The 17,619-nt window shown below is 35.0% G+C and overlaps 1 protein-coding gene across 3 annotated transcripts; it reads left to right on the forward strand.

Moving 5' to 3' along the window:
* Positions 1 to 6,994: 6,994 nt before the first annotated feature.
* Positions 6,995 to 10,012, forward strand: LOC128545978 (uncharacterized). 3 transcript variants are annotated; one of them, XM_053552435.1, is made up of 3 exons: positions 6,995 to 7,088; positions 7,872 to 8,606; positions 9,520 to 10,012. In XM_053552435.1, the coding sequence occupies exons 2-3, from the start codon at positions 7,886 to 7,888 to the stop codon at positions 9,972 to 9,974; spliced, it is 1,176 nt and encodes a 391-aa protein (XP_053408410.1). In that variant the 5' UTR covers positions 6,995 to 7,088; positions 7,872 to 7,885; the 3' UTR covers positions 9,975 to 10,012. The 3 variants fall into 3 exon arrangements, with proteins under 3 accessions (XP_053408410.1, XP_053408408.1, XP_053408409.1); XM_053552433.1 differs by lacking the exon at positions 6,995 to 7,088 and adding an exon at positions 7,151 to 7,234; XM_053552434.1 differs by lacking the exon at positions 6,995 to 7,088 and adding an exon at positions 7,245 to 7,386.
* The last annotated feature ends 7,607 nt before the right edge of the window (positions 10,013 to 17,619 follow it).

Below are 17,619 nucleotides of genomic sequence, written 5' to 3' on the forward strand. Positions count from 1 at the left end.
TGCTTTTGACATGTGGGGGTGACTTAACTGGCTGCTAGGTTGCTAAAGGCACGCAGTGATATGATCATTTGATATATAAAGTATATATAATATGGATAGAAATTAACTCAGTGGAAAAAACCTTTTCAAGAATTTTTCATTTTGAAGGTGGATGTGAAGTAAACATATAAATGCCTTCTACGGACACATTTGGGTACATATCTCTGGAACAGATTGTCAACTCCGTTCGTTCAGATTCGTACTTGTATTTTGATAATATTCCCTGTGTTTTTATCCCCGTATCAGTTAAATCGGGGGCAATATCTTTGCTGGCCTCTCTCTCTCTCTCTCTCTCTCTCTCTCTCTCTCTCTCTCTTAATACGGGGATCCTTGGCGTTTTCGTTGTGAAGATACTGGCGTGTTGAACTGCTTTGTGCGTGGTTTTATAACAGTATACATTTTATGGTACCCGGAATGCACATTAATTCCTTAAACTATAGGTTTAACTGTTAAACCTAGGGTTTAACGCCTCTTAAACCCATAGTTTCAAGTGCCGTATGCACAATAAATGCTTAAATGCTTAATCCCCCCCCCCCCCCCCACTACATTATAGTTGCATGGTTTAAAGTCTCTTATTTAAAAATTAAACAGACAGCCAATCAGACGAGCTAAAACCACGGTTTAAAGTGTCAATTCACCTGTTAAAACATTGTAACTATATATTCTACTTTAAACCCTGGTTTGATACTTTAAACTAGGGTATAATGTTCAAAATGCACATTAATTCTGTTAAACTATGGATTTAACTGTTAAACCCATAGTTTCAAGTGTCGTACGCACAATGATGGTTTAAACCGTAGGTTTTAAGTTTTAAACCCCGGCTTAAACCTATAGTTTAACAACCAACCAATCAGAAGAGCTTAAACTATAGTTTAAGTGTCAAGTGACTGAATAAGAATAAAATATTGTGAACTGGTCCGTCGGACCTAACAACCAAATTGTGAAAGATGGTTAATATTTGTGAATAGGTCGGTTTCCCGGTATATGAGGCTGGTTAGTTGACTGGTTTTACAAAAGTTTATCATATTATCTTGATCGCGGCTAGAGGTACTTGAATGACATGTTTTATAATTCGGCTTTATGAAGGACTATATGACTATTTTAGCACTAGTGATCGGTCATCGAAGCATACCGGTATACTCCTATATGTATGACATGACGTAAACAGACATATATTAACTGTAAAATTGTCTCTTGTTGTTGTTTTTGGAACGGTCATTTACTGATGTACTTTGTATTTGCTTTAAACGTCATGCAGGCTATATTACATGATTGTAAATGAATGAGACAGAAATAAATATAAATAGATGTAATAACACGCATTAATATGTCAATTAGGTAGGTCCTTGCATTTTAATATTTTTAACGTTGCACAAGCCATGCCGTGTGGGAACGGGCGCGTGGTCCGTGCGGCCGGTGGGGGTCTGGACAGGCCAGTGCATATGTAGGGTGTTGCCTAGGTTGATATCCTCTGCTCTTAATACTAATGTTATCTCTTGATATTGACGGCGGTAGGTATTGACTTGGGTAGGGGTATGCGGGCCTGGTTTGATCAGCACGGGTCGTGGGGACCGGGCGTTGGTTCTGACAGGTCAGGGCTCATATTACAGATAGGCTAAAAGCATATTGCTACTGATATGCATATGTACACTGAAATGTTCTTAATTTTATTTGTATCGATGCCGTCTCTTGTAATTCTCTGATAGAATGACCATGTATATGTCTTTGTTTTATATGTGTCCATGCATGGATGAGGCGTAAATGAAATAAATAAATAATAAATAAATAAATTAAATAAATAGTATTAGGTAGGTACGTGGGTGGGTAGGTAGGTAGGTAGGTAGGTAGGTAAATGTTTTATTAACGTGACACGTGCATAAGTATTACCATACATATATACAAAACATAGCACAGCACCCGACCCAATGAGCCTATAAGTCACCTAAAATCATATAATTACTTTTAGTAAATATTATTACCCTATATACTGTGATTTATATATAATATACAAATTGCCAAAACTGAAACATAAATATATATCACAGACATGCATGTGTGGAAAACAAAAGAATAACGTCTGTTATTAGATATTAAATCAGGATTGTACTATACATGTATATATAATATATCAATCGCGCAACACACATTTCACGGTGACCGAAAGGGGCGCGGTACATCTAACACACTAAATGCCTAGAGGTGTCGAACCTGGCGACCACTAGATTACTAATTCAGCGCGTTTCTCCGGACCATGCCTTTCTTGTAGATTCGTTTGTCAAGTGTTCAGTCAGATCTATACCTGAAGTAATAATGGAATGCACATATACCGTACACGAAGAACAATAGGTTTGAAATTATATGATAATAATGTTGCGCTGATTTGCGATCAAAGATATATATATATATGTAACAAGATTTTCATCAAATTTAATTCTTAGATAGGTCTGTAATGTGACAAATGGTTAAAATTTTATAAATTTGATAACCATATAAATTTGATTACGCCAAATTTCCGGAAACTTTGATCAGTATAAAATGTATTAGGAGAAACCAGCGGTTTAGCTCCAAGAACTAGAAAATATCATCATTAAAGTGCATTTGATTAGAAATAAATACGTAGATAAATAGACAAATATTTTACAAAAAACAATATGTGTTATTAGCTTTTAAAATAAAAATATCTTTATAATTTATACGAATGTACAATGCATTACACTGCTAAATCTACATGTAACAGTAGAACGTCACGTGACACTTTAAACCACGGTTTGGATTTAGCTATTAGTAAACTGATTTGTCCGCTCTTAAACTATGGGTTTAAGAGACCACGGTTTAAGACTTGCAGTTTAAGAAATTAATATGCATTCTGCGTCCTAAACTGTGGTTTTAATGACATTAAACTAGAGTTTAACCTTTAACATTTTTTTGTGCATTTTGACCATTAAACCCTAGTTTAAAGTATTAAACCAGGGTTTAAAGTGGAATACATAATTTAATTGATTTAACAGGTCAGATGACAGTTTAAAACATGATTTAAGCTCATGATTGGTTGTCTGTTAAACTATGGGTTTAAGAGACTTTAAACCGGGGTTTAAGACTTTAAACCCCGGTTTAAACATTAATGTACATACGGCACTTGAAACTATGGGTTTAAGAGGCGTTAAACCCTAGGTTTAACAGTTAACCTTTAATTTCGAAATTCGCGAAATTCGCAAACCTCTAGTTTTCTAAAGTCATAAGAAGAGAGAAAAGTTTATCTAGATATATTTATGTTTAATTTCTTCGTATTTTTTCCATCATACTAAATCGTTAAAAGTATTTGTACATTTTATAACCGTGCAACCCCGAGTTTTACGTGCAACATAATTTGATTTTGAACGATCGGGCAGTTTGTCACGGGCATACGAATGTACCGTTATAAACTTTGCAGAGTTCCTCGCAGAAAAATAATTCTCATTTACTTACTCTTTCTTTTTTGTACGTACGATATATTATTGTTTCATTTAACGGATACGGGTTAAAATAACACAGGGAATATTATGAAAATACAAGCACGAATCTGAACGGAGTTGACAATCTGTTTCCAGAGATATGTACCCAAATGTGTCCGTAGAAGGCATTTATATGTTCACTTCACATCCACCTTCAAATGAAAAATTCTTGAAAAGGTTTTAGTTAATTTCTATCCATATTATATATACTTTATATATCAATGATCATATCACTGCGTGCCTCTAGCAGCCTAGCAGCCAGTTAAGTCACCCCCACATGTCAAAAGCTCCCCCACATAACATAATGAAAACACCTCCCCCACATAGCATTTCTTTTCAATCGCCCGGAATAGCCGAAAACTGGCGATTTCACTTGCTAAAGCTCTACAACAGCTTTGGAACATGTCAAGCCCCGTTCCGCCCTACAAGCCGTTTTTCGAAAACACGGGTGTAGTTTGGTTTAGTCGTTTTCATAAAAATGCCCCCTACATAGCAGTTGGATTTTTTCCGTCAGAATGCGCCGTTGCACTTTTCACAAAAACTACGAAACTCAGAAGCCCAAGCTTTATAGCCGAGGGTGTAGTATTCTTATGAGTGGGCACTCGTCTTTATTTCGTTAAAACTGATTAAGTATTAAGACAGTAATAATGAAAAATGTTACCTGAATCGAGAGATTCCGTCGCCATTTTGCACCCCTGCATACCCAGGGTATCGCCACCGTGCTTATATTGCATTAAAGTAGTATCCAGAAACCGAAAATTGCAAAAAAGTTTAAGTACAAAAGGGGCATAATTCTGTCAAAAACATAATTGGAGTTATGGGGTATGTATAGCCACACATGCAGATGATTATAAACAAACACTTTTAACTTCAAGTCATTATCTTTTAAAGTACCAAAGATATGTCATAAACGAAGCTTTCAAAAAAATTTAAAATGAAAATAATTCAAAGTATAACTCCTTGGTGACCTTGACCTTGGGTATAATGGGCCCAGCCCCTACACATACTTTGTTTGTATGCTGGACAATGTTTATGTGAACTTACAGTATGATAAAAGCAAAAGTAACAAAGATACGACAGAAAAACAAAGGTTGCCGAAAAACTTTAACCTTAAAAATAACCTAGGTATAAGACCTTGGTGACCTTGACCTTTGGTATAATGGGCCCAGTCCCTATACATACTTTGTTTGTATGCTGGACAATGTTTATGTAAAGTTACAGTAAGATATAAGCAATAGTAACAAAGATATGACAGAAAAGCAAAGGTTGACAAAAAACTTTAACCTTAAAAATAACCTAAGTATAACACCTTGGTGACCTTGACCTTGGGTATAATGGGCTCAGCCCCTACACATACTTTTTTTGTATACTGGACAATGTTTATGTGAAGTTACAGTAAGATATAAGCAATAGTTACGAAGATATGACAGAAAAACAAAGATTGCCGAAAAACTTTAACCTTAAAGGCAAAGAAAATCTCCTATATAAGTGACCCCCCCCCCCCAAATACCAGACTTTTTAATCCCCAATATACAAGATCCTGTCTGGTCCACTCTGATAAGGGTCAATAAAACCCCCGTAGACTTGACATGTAGCCTAATTATTGTCAGAGAATCATAAATTTTATTGCCTACAGTTAAATTGGTTATTTCCTGTGTTTTGCATTTTATTGATTGAAATGCTCTCTTTTTTTTCTTTTTTCAGAATGTACACAAAATCATTAAAATTGATAATATACTAATTTTGATTGCTCAGTCATGTTTGAATAATTTCCTGGCCAATTAAATTATAACTCTTATAGCAAAGCAATTCTCACTCCTCAACAATAAAATAATTATTTAAAATTTAATATTTATTTAAAGAGAAATTACAAGTTTGTTTATTCAATGGTTATGACCTTTTTATCAAAAGTAACAAAATAAAACCAGAAAGAGATAATTGCTGGATTTTATTAGAAATTATTTACAGAAGCGTTCAGTTGCATTTTTAATAGATAAAAAAGGAATATGGACAGAAGGATTTTATATATTAAAATGCATAATTCCCCTTGTGTTGCCTAAATAATGTTCTTATATAATAAATCCAGCAATAAAGATATATCATTGTTCAAAATACACATAATTTATTATTTCTAAATTAAAGCTATGTGCCTGAATACATTTTTTTGTATTTTTGATAAAAAACAGCAATGATGAGATGTAATTGTTAGAAAACTTGATTTATTAAAAATATGATAAAAACACTGTTGTATCTTATCAAGTTGTTTATTTAGCCCTAATTCAATCAAGCTTTCTAAACTCGTTATAAAGCTGAGAACTGATTTGCTATAAAGGTGAGAAATATCACCTGCAATTTATTTACTGCACAGTAGCTATACAGTAGCTTATTATGATAAACAGAAGCAAGTCTATCAATCGTCCAGTCTTGTATATTGGCTCTTACCGCCAATATGCAGACCATAGGCCACATACCTTGCATACCAGAATCAGTGTCTTTAAAAATAACCTAAGTATAACAGCTTGCTGACCTTGACCTTGGGTATAATGGGCTCAGCCCATAAACATATATTGTTTGTATACTGGACAATGTTTATATGAAGTTACAGTAAGATATAAGCAATAGTTACAAAGATATGACAGAAAAACAAAGGTTGCCGAAAAACTTTAACCTTAAAAATAACCTAAGTATAACACCTTGGTGACCTTGACCTTGGGTATAATGGGCTCAGCCCCTACACATACTTTTTTGTATACTGGACAATGTTTATGTGAAGTTACAGTAATATATAAGCAATAGTTACAAAGATATGACAGAAAAACAAAGGTTGCCGAAAAACTTTAACCTTAAAAATAACCTAAGTTTAACAGCTTGGTGTCCTTGACCTTGGGTATAATGGGCTCAGCCCATATACATATATTGTTTGTATACTGGACAATGTTTACGTGAAGTTACAGTAAGATATAAGCAATAGTAACAAAGATATGACAGAAAAACAAAGGTTGCCGAAAAACTTTAACCAAGAAGGGTCACGCCGAAGCCAACGCCGGGGCGAGTAGTATAGTCCCCCTATTCTCCGAATAGTGGAGCTAAAAAGTGCAGTTGCCTATTGTTCCCATAGCCATCTAAGTATGCAAATGCAGGCTCAGACAGACAGACAAGACAAAGGCAACTTTTTCAAGGCACAACAATCATGGCCATCAAGTAATGATTCTGGTTGCAGATGCAGACACAAATAAGATAGCTCTGTATACACTTAGTATAGTCCAGCTTAAAATGGATTATTACACTTTTTTATCCCACCTAACCTTAACTGACAATAATTCTGTGCATTGCATGATAAGTACATGATTATGCTAAGTTCAAATCAGCAGATCACTTATCAAAGTGGAGGCAAACAAGGATTGTTTATCCTATGTCATGAATTACCTCCCATGCATGTTCTCATTTTTTCTAAAAATATCTTACCTTGGAGTGATATGGGAATTCCCCAAATGTGTCTTAATTTAGCATTCAAGCAGGAAATGCATTGTGGATTTGATATTTTACTTATATGAACAGGTAACTGCAATAACTTGTAATACAAGACATTTAATTACTTCAAAATGTTTCAGGCTTCAATGGTTTAAACTTACTTTTTTAAAACAACTGTTGAGACATGTATTTTTTCTGGGTTCCCAGGTCAGCTGTGTACGCCATGTTTCAGGGTAGGTAAATCTGTAACAATTGCATTTAATAACAATTTCTGAATCAAAATAATTGTGTACCTGTATACCAAACAGTATATCAAAGAATGTTCAGTGTTACATATAAAACAAATGAGGAAATAGTTTAAGAAGAGGGAATTAATCTGAACATGGTAAATGACTGAAAGATAGCATTATTTGCTCTAAGGATGTTTTTTTTTCCATGATGAATTTCAACCATTTTGGTCAATTAAAAGAAATAAAATGACAATGGTATTGAAAAATTTTTGCCATCATTAAAATATCATTATGTTTCTGACCTCTTTCTCAAATGTTTTGTTTTTGAGTCTAACATATCAAACTAACATGATTATAGGTCATACAACAACATAACGACATGTCTCTGATTTTCCCAGCATTCTCTGTTCCAGTTTTCATGATCGTTCATCTGCGCACATTCAACAATTTTTTCCCATGCTTTTTAAATTTGCACAACAGACCCACAAGTGAAAAGAAAAAGTACGTCATTTGAAGTAACTATTTTGAAAATATATTAATTCAGAACAGATGACTAAATTATTTTCTGATCTATCATAATGTGACACATATGCAGTTGTAACTGTTACTTAGTTTAAGAACTTTTTCTCTGTGTCTGCAGGTTGTTCTGGAAGGATGGCAACACTGACATTTACCAAGACGGAACAAACAAATAGTGATTCAAGCTCCATCGCAACAAAGTCTAACACATCCGAAAGTAACACTCCCAAACAAAACACAAGAATAAAAAACAAAAATGCTGTCCTGAGAAAGTCAAAATCAGCACAAAATGGAGAAAATTCAAACAATCAGACAAAATCTCAATTGAAAGAAGAACCGCACGAGATCAAATCACAACTATCTAGACCTGAACTTGATGGAGGAGACGCTGATAGTGCAATAGGTTCTGAAGTAAACAGTGTAATCGGTATACCATTTGAAGACGAGCAATTACTGAATGAGAATGACAAATTGCTAGATGATTTAGATAATCTCATATTACAACCAGCCTGTGCAACATTAATACAATCTAGAATTCAGAAAAATTCCAACCTTCCTAGTCCTTCATCAAGAATCTTCTCCGGGCAACCAGCTTTTGTTGTCCCGAAGTTACCTATAGCACCAACCCGAGCAGTGCACACAGCACACAGCACACTTCAGAAGCGGAAAATTCAACATAACAGGATACAACCTGTTGATAAAGTTCCAGAGAGTAATGCCTTCCAAACAAAGTGCCTTGCTGTCAGTAACAACCTAGAAACATCAGACGTACGAATTGATGGAGAACAATCTTTAAGTACCAAGTTGCCATTCAGTTATGGTACAGCAGCATCATCTCTACCTCCTTGTTCTAGAGGTATTAAAACCTACATTAACATGAAATGAATAATTCATATATTATCTTATACTCTTTTTTAATGAAATTGACTGTTTTTTTTACCTGCAACATCTATTTTGCAAACTTTTTTTCATTATTACAATATTTTTAAAAGTGAACGTTTTTGAAATAAATCAGTCTTCACAAGGTTTCTCCACCACGTTTTATTATGAAGAATTAGTAACTGAGGATCATATTCAACGAAGGCCGTAACTTTCTGTACAAGTAAATTTACTGCTTTTCGGTTGATATGTAAAGTTGAATCTCTCTAAGCTTTCATTCACAATGAATTGTCAAACTAAATGTTTACCTCCACTTATGTTACAATCATATGTTACCTGTTGACAAGGGAATACTAAGTAAACTTTCACATTACCTTAGGATGCAGCTGCCTTTTGTGGGATGAGGGACAGGGGGGGTAAATAAACTACCAAATATCAAGGTGAAACGTAAGATAAAAGAAACTAAAAGTAATATACATGTATAAATATATATATATATTTTTTTTTAAGTGGGGGTGGAATAGGGTAGGCAGTGAGGCCACAGTTGTAAATCCGAAATAAACCAAAGATATACAGCTTCACATCCTAAACAACATTCCTATAAAGTTTCATGACTAAGTCAAATATCTGTTCTCAGATTTGTGCAACAAAATCTTTTAGGCCATTTATGCATACTTTTTTAACCAAGGGCCCTATCTCCTGCCTTGCAATGTGAAATCCAAAAACAAAGTTAGCATAACTTCACATGCTGAATAACATTCTTAAAATGTTTCATGACCCTAAGTTACCGGTTATAATACTTTTTGAGATAAGTGTATTTTACTGAAGTAGGTTCAATAATTTCCCCGCAAGAAACTGAAATACCTGTAAAGTCTATTTTACTTTTTCAGAGGATATGTCAGACTTCGTCATTCTCCATACAGATGCAGACATGGAAGAGGCCTGTGCCTTCATGACCCATTTAGTAAATGACACTGGCATTGAGAATCTTACTGTAGATATGTTCAGTAACATCGACGCCGGAAAACCTGGAATGCAAAGTCTGGGTAAATTACATGAGAAGTATCGATACATTCTGACTTACGTCACTGATAATCTAGCGAGTGACAAGTACTGCAGATTCCTGCAAGAAATCTTACTGACATTTGGTTTGCAGGAAGCAAACGGTAAGGAGGATCGTGTTGTGCCTGTATTTACAAAGAATGAACGATGCAAAATCCTAGAAATAAGTGTAATACGTGGACTACAATATTTCAAATTTCATTCACTTAACAGATTCATCAGTGACTTGTACCTGAAAAGTGTCAGAAATCTTGTACAAGATGGAAGAGCAAAGTTTCCATAGAATATATTTGTTGATTTTTCTAATAAATTTCTTGTTTACTAGAATTTTTCTTAATTTTTTGTAACTGAAACCGGACTGCAGAACTAGACTTGGTACCGATCATTTACAGTTTTGCAAAAATTAGACTGAAATCAAGCCAGATGGGCACTGTAAAAGTTATTAAATAGTTCTATAAGATTTCTAGTAATTCTGGAATTCTGAAAGTGAGAATATCAATTTTATTTCACTTATTATGCCTCCCTTCAAAGAAGAAGAGGTATATTGTTTTGCAGATGTCTGTTGGTATGTCGGTCGGTCCGTAGACCAATCTGTTTCCGGATGATTACTCAAGAACGCTTTGGTCTAGTATCATGAAAGTTCATAGTGATGTAAGTCATGACCAGTAGATGACCACTATTGATTTTATGGTCAGTAGGTCAAAATTCAAGGTAACAGTGACCCTGAACAATTATACAGCTGAACAGAGGTATACTGTTTTGCAGATGTCGGTTGGTATGTCGGTCGGTCCGTAGACCAATCTGTTTTCGGATGATTACTCAAGAACACTTTGGTCTAACATCATAAAAGTTTATAGGGAGGTTGGTCGTGCCCAGCAGATGACCCCTATTGATTTTGAGGTCAGCAGGTCAAAGGTCAAGGTGACAGTGACTCGAAACAGTTAAACCATTTTCGGATGATAACTTTAGGATCACTAAACTTAATAGGGAGGTTTGTCATGACCAGCAGATTACCCCTCCTGATACTGAAGTAAGCAGGTCAAAGGACAATGTCTCAGTGACCCAGAACAGTTAAACCATTTCAGGATGATAACTTGAGAACACATGGGCCTAGGATAATGAAAGTTGATAGCGAGGTTGTTCATGGCCAGCAGATGACCCTTATTTATTTTGAGGTCAGTAGGTTCCAGGTCAAGGTCACAGTGACCCAGAACAATTAAACCATTTCAGGATGACAACTTGAGAATGCTCGGGTCTAGGATCATAAAAATTGATAGTGAGGTTGATCATGACCAGCAGATGACCCCTATTGATTTTGAGATCAGAATGTCGAAGATCTAGGTCACAGTGACCCAGAATGGTTAAACCGTTTCCGAACGCTTAGGCCTAGGATCGTGAAATTTGATAGGGAGGTTGGTCATGACCAGCAGATGACCCTACTGACTAAAGGTCAGTACGTCAAAGATCAAGGTAACAGTGACACGGAACAGTAAAACCATTTATGGGCTATAAACTGAGAATGCTTGGGCCTATGATCACGAAACTTGATAGGAAAGATAATCATGACCAGCAGATGTCCCCTATGGATTTTGAGGTCAGTAGGTCAAAGATCACAGTGACTTGGAACAGTTAAACCATTTCAGGACAATAACTTGAGAATGCTTGGGCTTAGGATCACCAAACTTGAAAGGGAAGATGATCATGAACAGCAGATGACCCCTATTGATTTTGAGGTCAAAAGGTCAAAGGTCAAATTGACCCAGAACAGAAGAACTTTTTTTGCCAAATAACTAGAGAATGCCTTGGTCTAAGATCACATTTAGTACAAAGTCACTTTTGACCAATAATTATTGAATGCATTAAGGGGGCATTTCATGTTCTAGAGCTCTTGTATATGTCAGTATTTTGCAGAAAAGCATAAAATAAATGGCTTTCTTCTAGAGAGCATTGAAGTTTAGTTCAAATGCATTTATTAAGAAGACTAAGACTTAATGAAAGATATTTCTCACCAAGTTAAAGAAATATACATGCAGGGATTGATGAGGATGCTTTTGTTAAACACTGCTGAACATTATGCCATTCATGAGAAAAAGTTGTTTGAATTTTTCAGTTTTTTTTAACTCTGTAGTATCAAGACTAGGTGAAGTTACATCAAACCATCAGACTGAGAGAGCTTCATGAAAAGATGCTTCTGTTCAAGTTCAATGAACATTCGAATTTGTTTAACCTTTACCATGCTAAATTTCTAAAATGGACTGGTCCATCATTCAATTTTGGCAATACCATTTATAATCTGAAGGGGTGTTTATTGAAAATTTACTGACTGAATAGTGAACACTGCAGATCATGATCAGCCTGACTTTGTTAAGAGCGTTGGACTATTGATCGTGGGGTCGTTGAGTTCGATCCTCGGACGGAGCACATGTTCTCCATGACGATTTGATAAACGACATTGTGTCTGAAATCAATCGTCCTCTACCTCTGATTCTTGTGGGCAAGTTGGAAGTTACTTGCGGAGAACAAGTTTGTACTGGTACAGAATCCAGGAACACTGGTTAGGTTAACTGCACGCCGTAACATGACTGAAATACTGTTGAAAAATGACGTTAAACCCAAAACAAACAAACTTGGTCTGTATGTGCAGGCTGATCATAGTCTACACTGGACACAGAGGCAGAATCACTTGCCGCCAGCAATCTAAAGGTTAAGGGAGAAATAAAACATTTGTTTTATTTCATTGCCATCAGTAGTCTCTGTTGGAGTCAAGTTGATCCATTCACAGGTACTGTGGTCTGTCAGAAAGAGATGAGGGTTAAAGAGGCAGCTGCCCCTCCACACCAGAAGTCTTGGGGACAAAGCCTCCCCCCCCCCCCCCCCAAACACACACACGAAAAAAATGCCTTATACAAAGTGCAGTGAATTTAACATTATTTCACTTAGAACCAGTTATATTTTTATTTGTTTGTGAGAACCATTCAAAGTTATGTAGAATCTATATGCTGAACAAATCATAAATTTTCAAAATTGATAAAAATCACTTCATGGGCTTCAGATTTTTTTCTGGAAAAAAATAACAAATTTTGCATAAAAATGCAAAAAGGTATCACTTTACTAATTAGCAATGTACAATTTACAATAAATACATGTATGAGTTCACCAAACCATATACAAATTATCTAAGGTACACTAAGGTAGGTAGCAACTGGTCATCGAAGTACAGAAAAAAAGAGCTTGTCATGCAAAATTATTTAAAGCTCCTTTCCTCAGAACAATTGAATTTTGTTATAGAAAATTTACCTGGTAAAATAATTTTGTTTAATAATAAAATAATACCGAGGCATTGAAAATTGTTATAATCAATATAACTTAAAGGATTTCGATGGGAAATACCATGAAACCACTAACAACTAACTGTTGTTAATGATATGTTAAGCAATTACAAGGAAATTCATTGATGCAAGCATCAAAGACGCCGCCAAGTGTTGTGTCTGAAGTACATTTATTGCAATATGAGAAATCACCTAATCATTACTTTATTAGTCTGACTGGCTACAAGTTATCAACATTAGCACATAAAACAATATATATTATAAACTGTTTAAAACATGAAGAACAAGAGGACCATGATGGTCCTGAATCGCTCACCTGTTCCCACATGACCCAGTTTTGAACTGAGTATGACGTTGTTTATTTTATTATTTGACATAGTGACCTAGTTTTTGAGCTCATGTGACCCAGTTTTGAACCTGACCTAGATATCATCAAGATAAAAATTCTGACCAATTTTCATGAAGATCCATTGAAAAATATGGCCTCTAGAGAGGTCACAAGGTTTTTTTATTATTTGACCTACTGACCTAGTTATTGACCGCACTTGACCCAATTTCATACTTGACCTAGATATCATCAAGGTGAACATTCTGACCAAATTTCATGAAGATCCATTTGAAAGAATGGCCTCTAGAGAGGTCACAAGGTTTTTCTATTTTTAGAACTACTGACCTAGATTTTGACCACAGTTGACCCAGTTTCGAATTTGATCTAGATATCAACAAGATGAACATTCAGACCAACTTTCATACAGATCCCATGAAAAATACAGCCTCTAGAGAGGTCACAAGGTTTTTTTATTATTTGACCTACTGACCTAGTTATTGACCGCACGTGTCCCAGTTTCGAATCTGACCTAGATATCATCAAGGTGAACATTCTGACCAATTTTCATGAAGATCCATTCAAAAGTATGGTGTCTAGAGAGGTCACAAGGTTTTTCTATTTTTAGACCTACTGACATAGTTTTTGACCGCACGTGACCTAGTTTCAAACTCGACCTAGATATCATCAAGATGAACATCCAGACCAATTTTCATACAGATACCATGAAAAATATGGCCTCTAGAGAGGTCACAAGGTTTTTCTATTATTTGACCTACTGACCTAGTTTTTGACGGCTCTTGACCCAGTTTCAAACTTGACCTAGATATCATCAAGTTGAAGATTCTGACCAATTTTCATGAAGATCTTCTGAAAAATATGGCCTCTAGAGAGGTTACAAGGTTTTTCTATTTTTAGACCTACTGACCTAGTTTTTGACCGCCCGTGACCCAGTTTCGAACTTGACCTAGATATCATCAAGGTGAACATTCTGACCAATTTTCATAAAGACCCCATGAAAAATGTGACCTCTAGAGTGGTCACAAGCAAAAGTTTACGGACGGACGGATGGACGCACGGACGACGGACGCTGCGCGATCACAAAAGCTCACCTTGTCACTTTGTGACAGGTGAGCTAATAAAAATGATAGAAAAGTTTTACCATGCAATACAAATCCTCTACCTGCAATGACATTAACATTGCAAGTAGGTGGTCCCTTTACATACAAAATTAAAGTAATTATTTCACTAAGGTCACCTCCTGTGAAAAGTTCTTATATGCAGGAGCGTGTATAGCAAGCCAATTGTCCAATAATTACGTGAACCCTAGTTCACGGTCGAAAAACTAGGATTAACGATCGATAAACTAGGTTTTTCAAACGTAAAACTAGGTTTTTCAAATACTAACCTATATTTTCGAGCGATAACATAGGATAACGCCAGTGGGTTGTTTTTTTTTTTACCCAAAACTGCCGCATGCGTCCTTAAGCGGAATTCTATGATTGTAAATTAAATGTACTCCATGATCCCATATGATCAGGAAATATAACAACACTGTATCCAAGTACGGGGGAGTTTTTACTGTCGCAACTAGACATTTAAAGATTGCTGTTGTGATAGTTGACGATTTTTTCGAAGCATAAAACGCAACCAAGCAAGGTAATAGAAAACTCAGTTATGAGAGGTACGCCCCTCACGCACAACGGAATTCTATTACAGTAATATTGAATGTACCCCAGGAACCCATAGGATCACCAGTAAATTGTTGAATGAAACATGTTTAAAATAGGAATTATAAAGGTATATGTGAGACAATGCTTTTTGAGCTACAGTTACATTTGCATATATCAAAACAGAAACGATAGTCTTATAAAACGTCAAAGATACGCTTTGGTTCGGAAGTTTTGCAGACATTATAATTTTTATAAGGCAATTTAGTATAAAAGTAGAATTTTGCTTAAGTTTCCATTATGACAATATAAAGACAGACTCTTTTTCCCCGAAATAGTCGAGGAGGGATGATATACACTTACCGACATAAATGCAGCGTCAGGAATTTCAACGAATATACCGATATAGATGTTACTTAAATAAAGATTTTATAACTATATATAAAGATAGGAAAACGTTATATCTTCCTAAGTTATTTGTATGAATGCTGGTGAAATAGAAAGAAAATAAAATCGTGTTTATGAGAAATTCATGTAAGTCTATTAGGAGAAAATCTTATTTTAAACTTTAATTTTGGCTCTGAATTGAACGTAAAATTTAATCTGAAAACATACAAATTCTTCCCCAGAGTTACATAGTTGTTTTTAAGAATTAAAAAGAACTTTCATCTGTTAGTATATTGTAAGTGAGAAGTAAAAGCAACGTATTTCAGTTAAATTCTATGCAGAATATATAATGTAAAATATATCTACTGTAAATTTTTAATATTAAAGTGAAAAAAGTAATGTTTCTTTGACATGATATTGATAAAATGTTGATTAAAATGCTACTTATCTATGATTTATGGCATATTGCATTGGCTGTTCCATCTAACTTTACAATATTGTCTATCTCGAGGCACGCCACTTCAAGAATACTAGCGTGCAAGGAAATTGCAACCAGATGTCTTTTAATTAATGGTGATATCATCTTACATTAATATTTCTAAAACTTTTTAATATTTCCCTGTTATTTACGATATTTCTACCAAGAGACAAAAATGCAAGTTTTTACTGAAACTTCAGACTCAGCGACCTTCGCACATAACGTTTTGTGAATATAAAACTGTAACAATATCGGTATCAAAATACCTCCTCCCACATGTGAGAAACTGGTACATACCCAGGTGGCACTTATTCAAATGACTGCCAATATAGTACGTTAATTGATGAAAAGACTTTATTTGCAATGAGAAGAAAGAAGGCAATCCTGAAAAAGTGGCAATATTATTACGGTTTTCCAGGCAGATGGATTGTAGGCGCTTTGTCATATATTACAAAGTTTGAGTGAAAATTTATCCTCATCGTTACAAGCGTGACTTGATTTATTCCTTACTTTTCAAATAAGGTCCCTGTGGAAGAAATTGGTTTTCAACTTAAATCTGAGCAATCGAGAAAAAGGTGCTTCTTCTATAGTGTGCAGGAAATCAACTTTAGCCTATGTTGAGAAACAGGCAGTTAAAAGGCCCAACAAAAGAATATATTCAATACATTCATTTCGCTTTTTTTTGTGTAAAAGGTAAATTGCAAGTGGTGAAGCTGTTTCATCTTGGATCTTTGCATACCTCCTGGCTAGTGGAACCTCCCTAATCCTAACCCCTCTAATCCGAAAACCTTTCTAAACTGAACGAATTATTTGGTCCCATTTTTTCTTATTCATTCTCTATTGTAAAAATACCCTTGTAATCCGAAACCTGTCTACTCCGAACACCGGAAAAACTTTTACGATTTTTATATCTAATTACATTAAAATCTACCTTTCTAATCCGAACCTTAGTCAATGTATCTGATGTAAATCTTGCTCACTTGTGACATTTTTCAGTCTGTTTACAATTTTAGCTATTACTCTTTATAAACGTTTATAAAGGTGTCAACATCAATAGGCCCCAACACTGGTAATCAAAAGTCATGTCATTGTCAGAGTTTTGCTTTGTGGATCCATGCAATAAGCACAGATGTAAAAGAAGCAAGTTCAGATAGTTTTTTTGAATAGAAAATTGTAAGAATAGACATACGTGCAATAAGTACTGCCAACGTATAGATCCTTATTAATATGTACCTTCCTCAAAAAATTTTGTACAATTTGTTCATTTAAACACTGAAAGTGGTACTAAATCCGATCATTACATTTTCTGGGAATGTAGGAGTGGTGAACAAATGTTTACAAGTGATATTGAGAAGTTGAATTAACATGAAATCTACATTACACTAAAGCAAATTACATGCTGCTTATAATTTGATAATTTTTATTAGTATGTACACAAAAAGATAAATTTACACTTCATGTGTGACAAACAGCATAATGCTTCATTCTAAAATAGAAACCTTTCTAATCCGAAAACCCCTCTAATCCGAACTTTTTTTCTGGTCCGAGCATGTTCGGATTAGACAGGTTCCACTGTATATATATATTAAACAAAACTCTCAGAACATTCTACAATCTGTTGTAGAGCTAGTTGACGCTAAATAACCTTTTAAATGGTAAACGTTTCCTCCTGGTAATTTGTTGAAAAAAAAAACCAAAACATTGCAGGTAGAAACTCAAAAGGTATACGCGAAATAACA

Source organism: Mercenaria mercenaria, chromosome 10, assembly GCF_021730395.1.
Source record: "Mercenaria mercenaria strain notata chromosome 10, MADL_Memer_1, whole genome shotgun sequence".
NCBI classification, from domain to species: domain Eukaryota; kingdom Metazoa; phylum Mollusca; class Bivalvia; order Venerida; family Veneridae; genus Mercenaria; species Mercenaria mercenaria.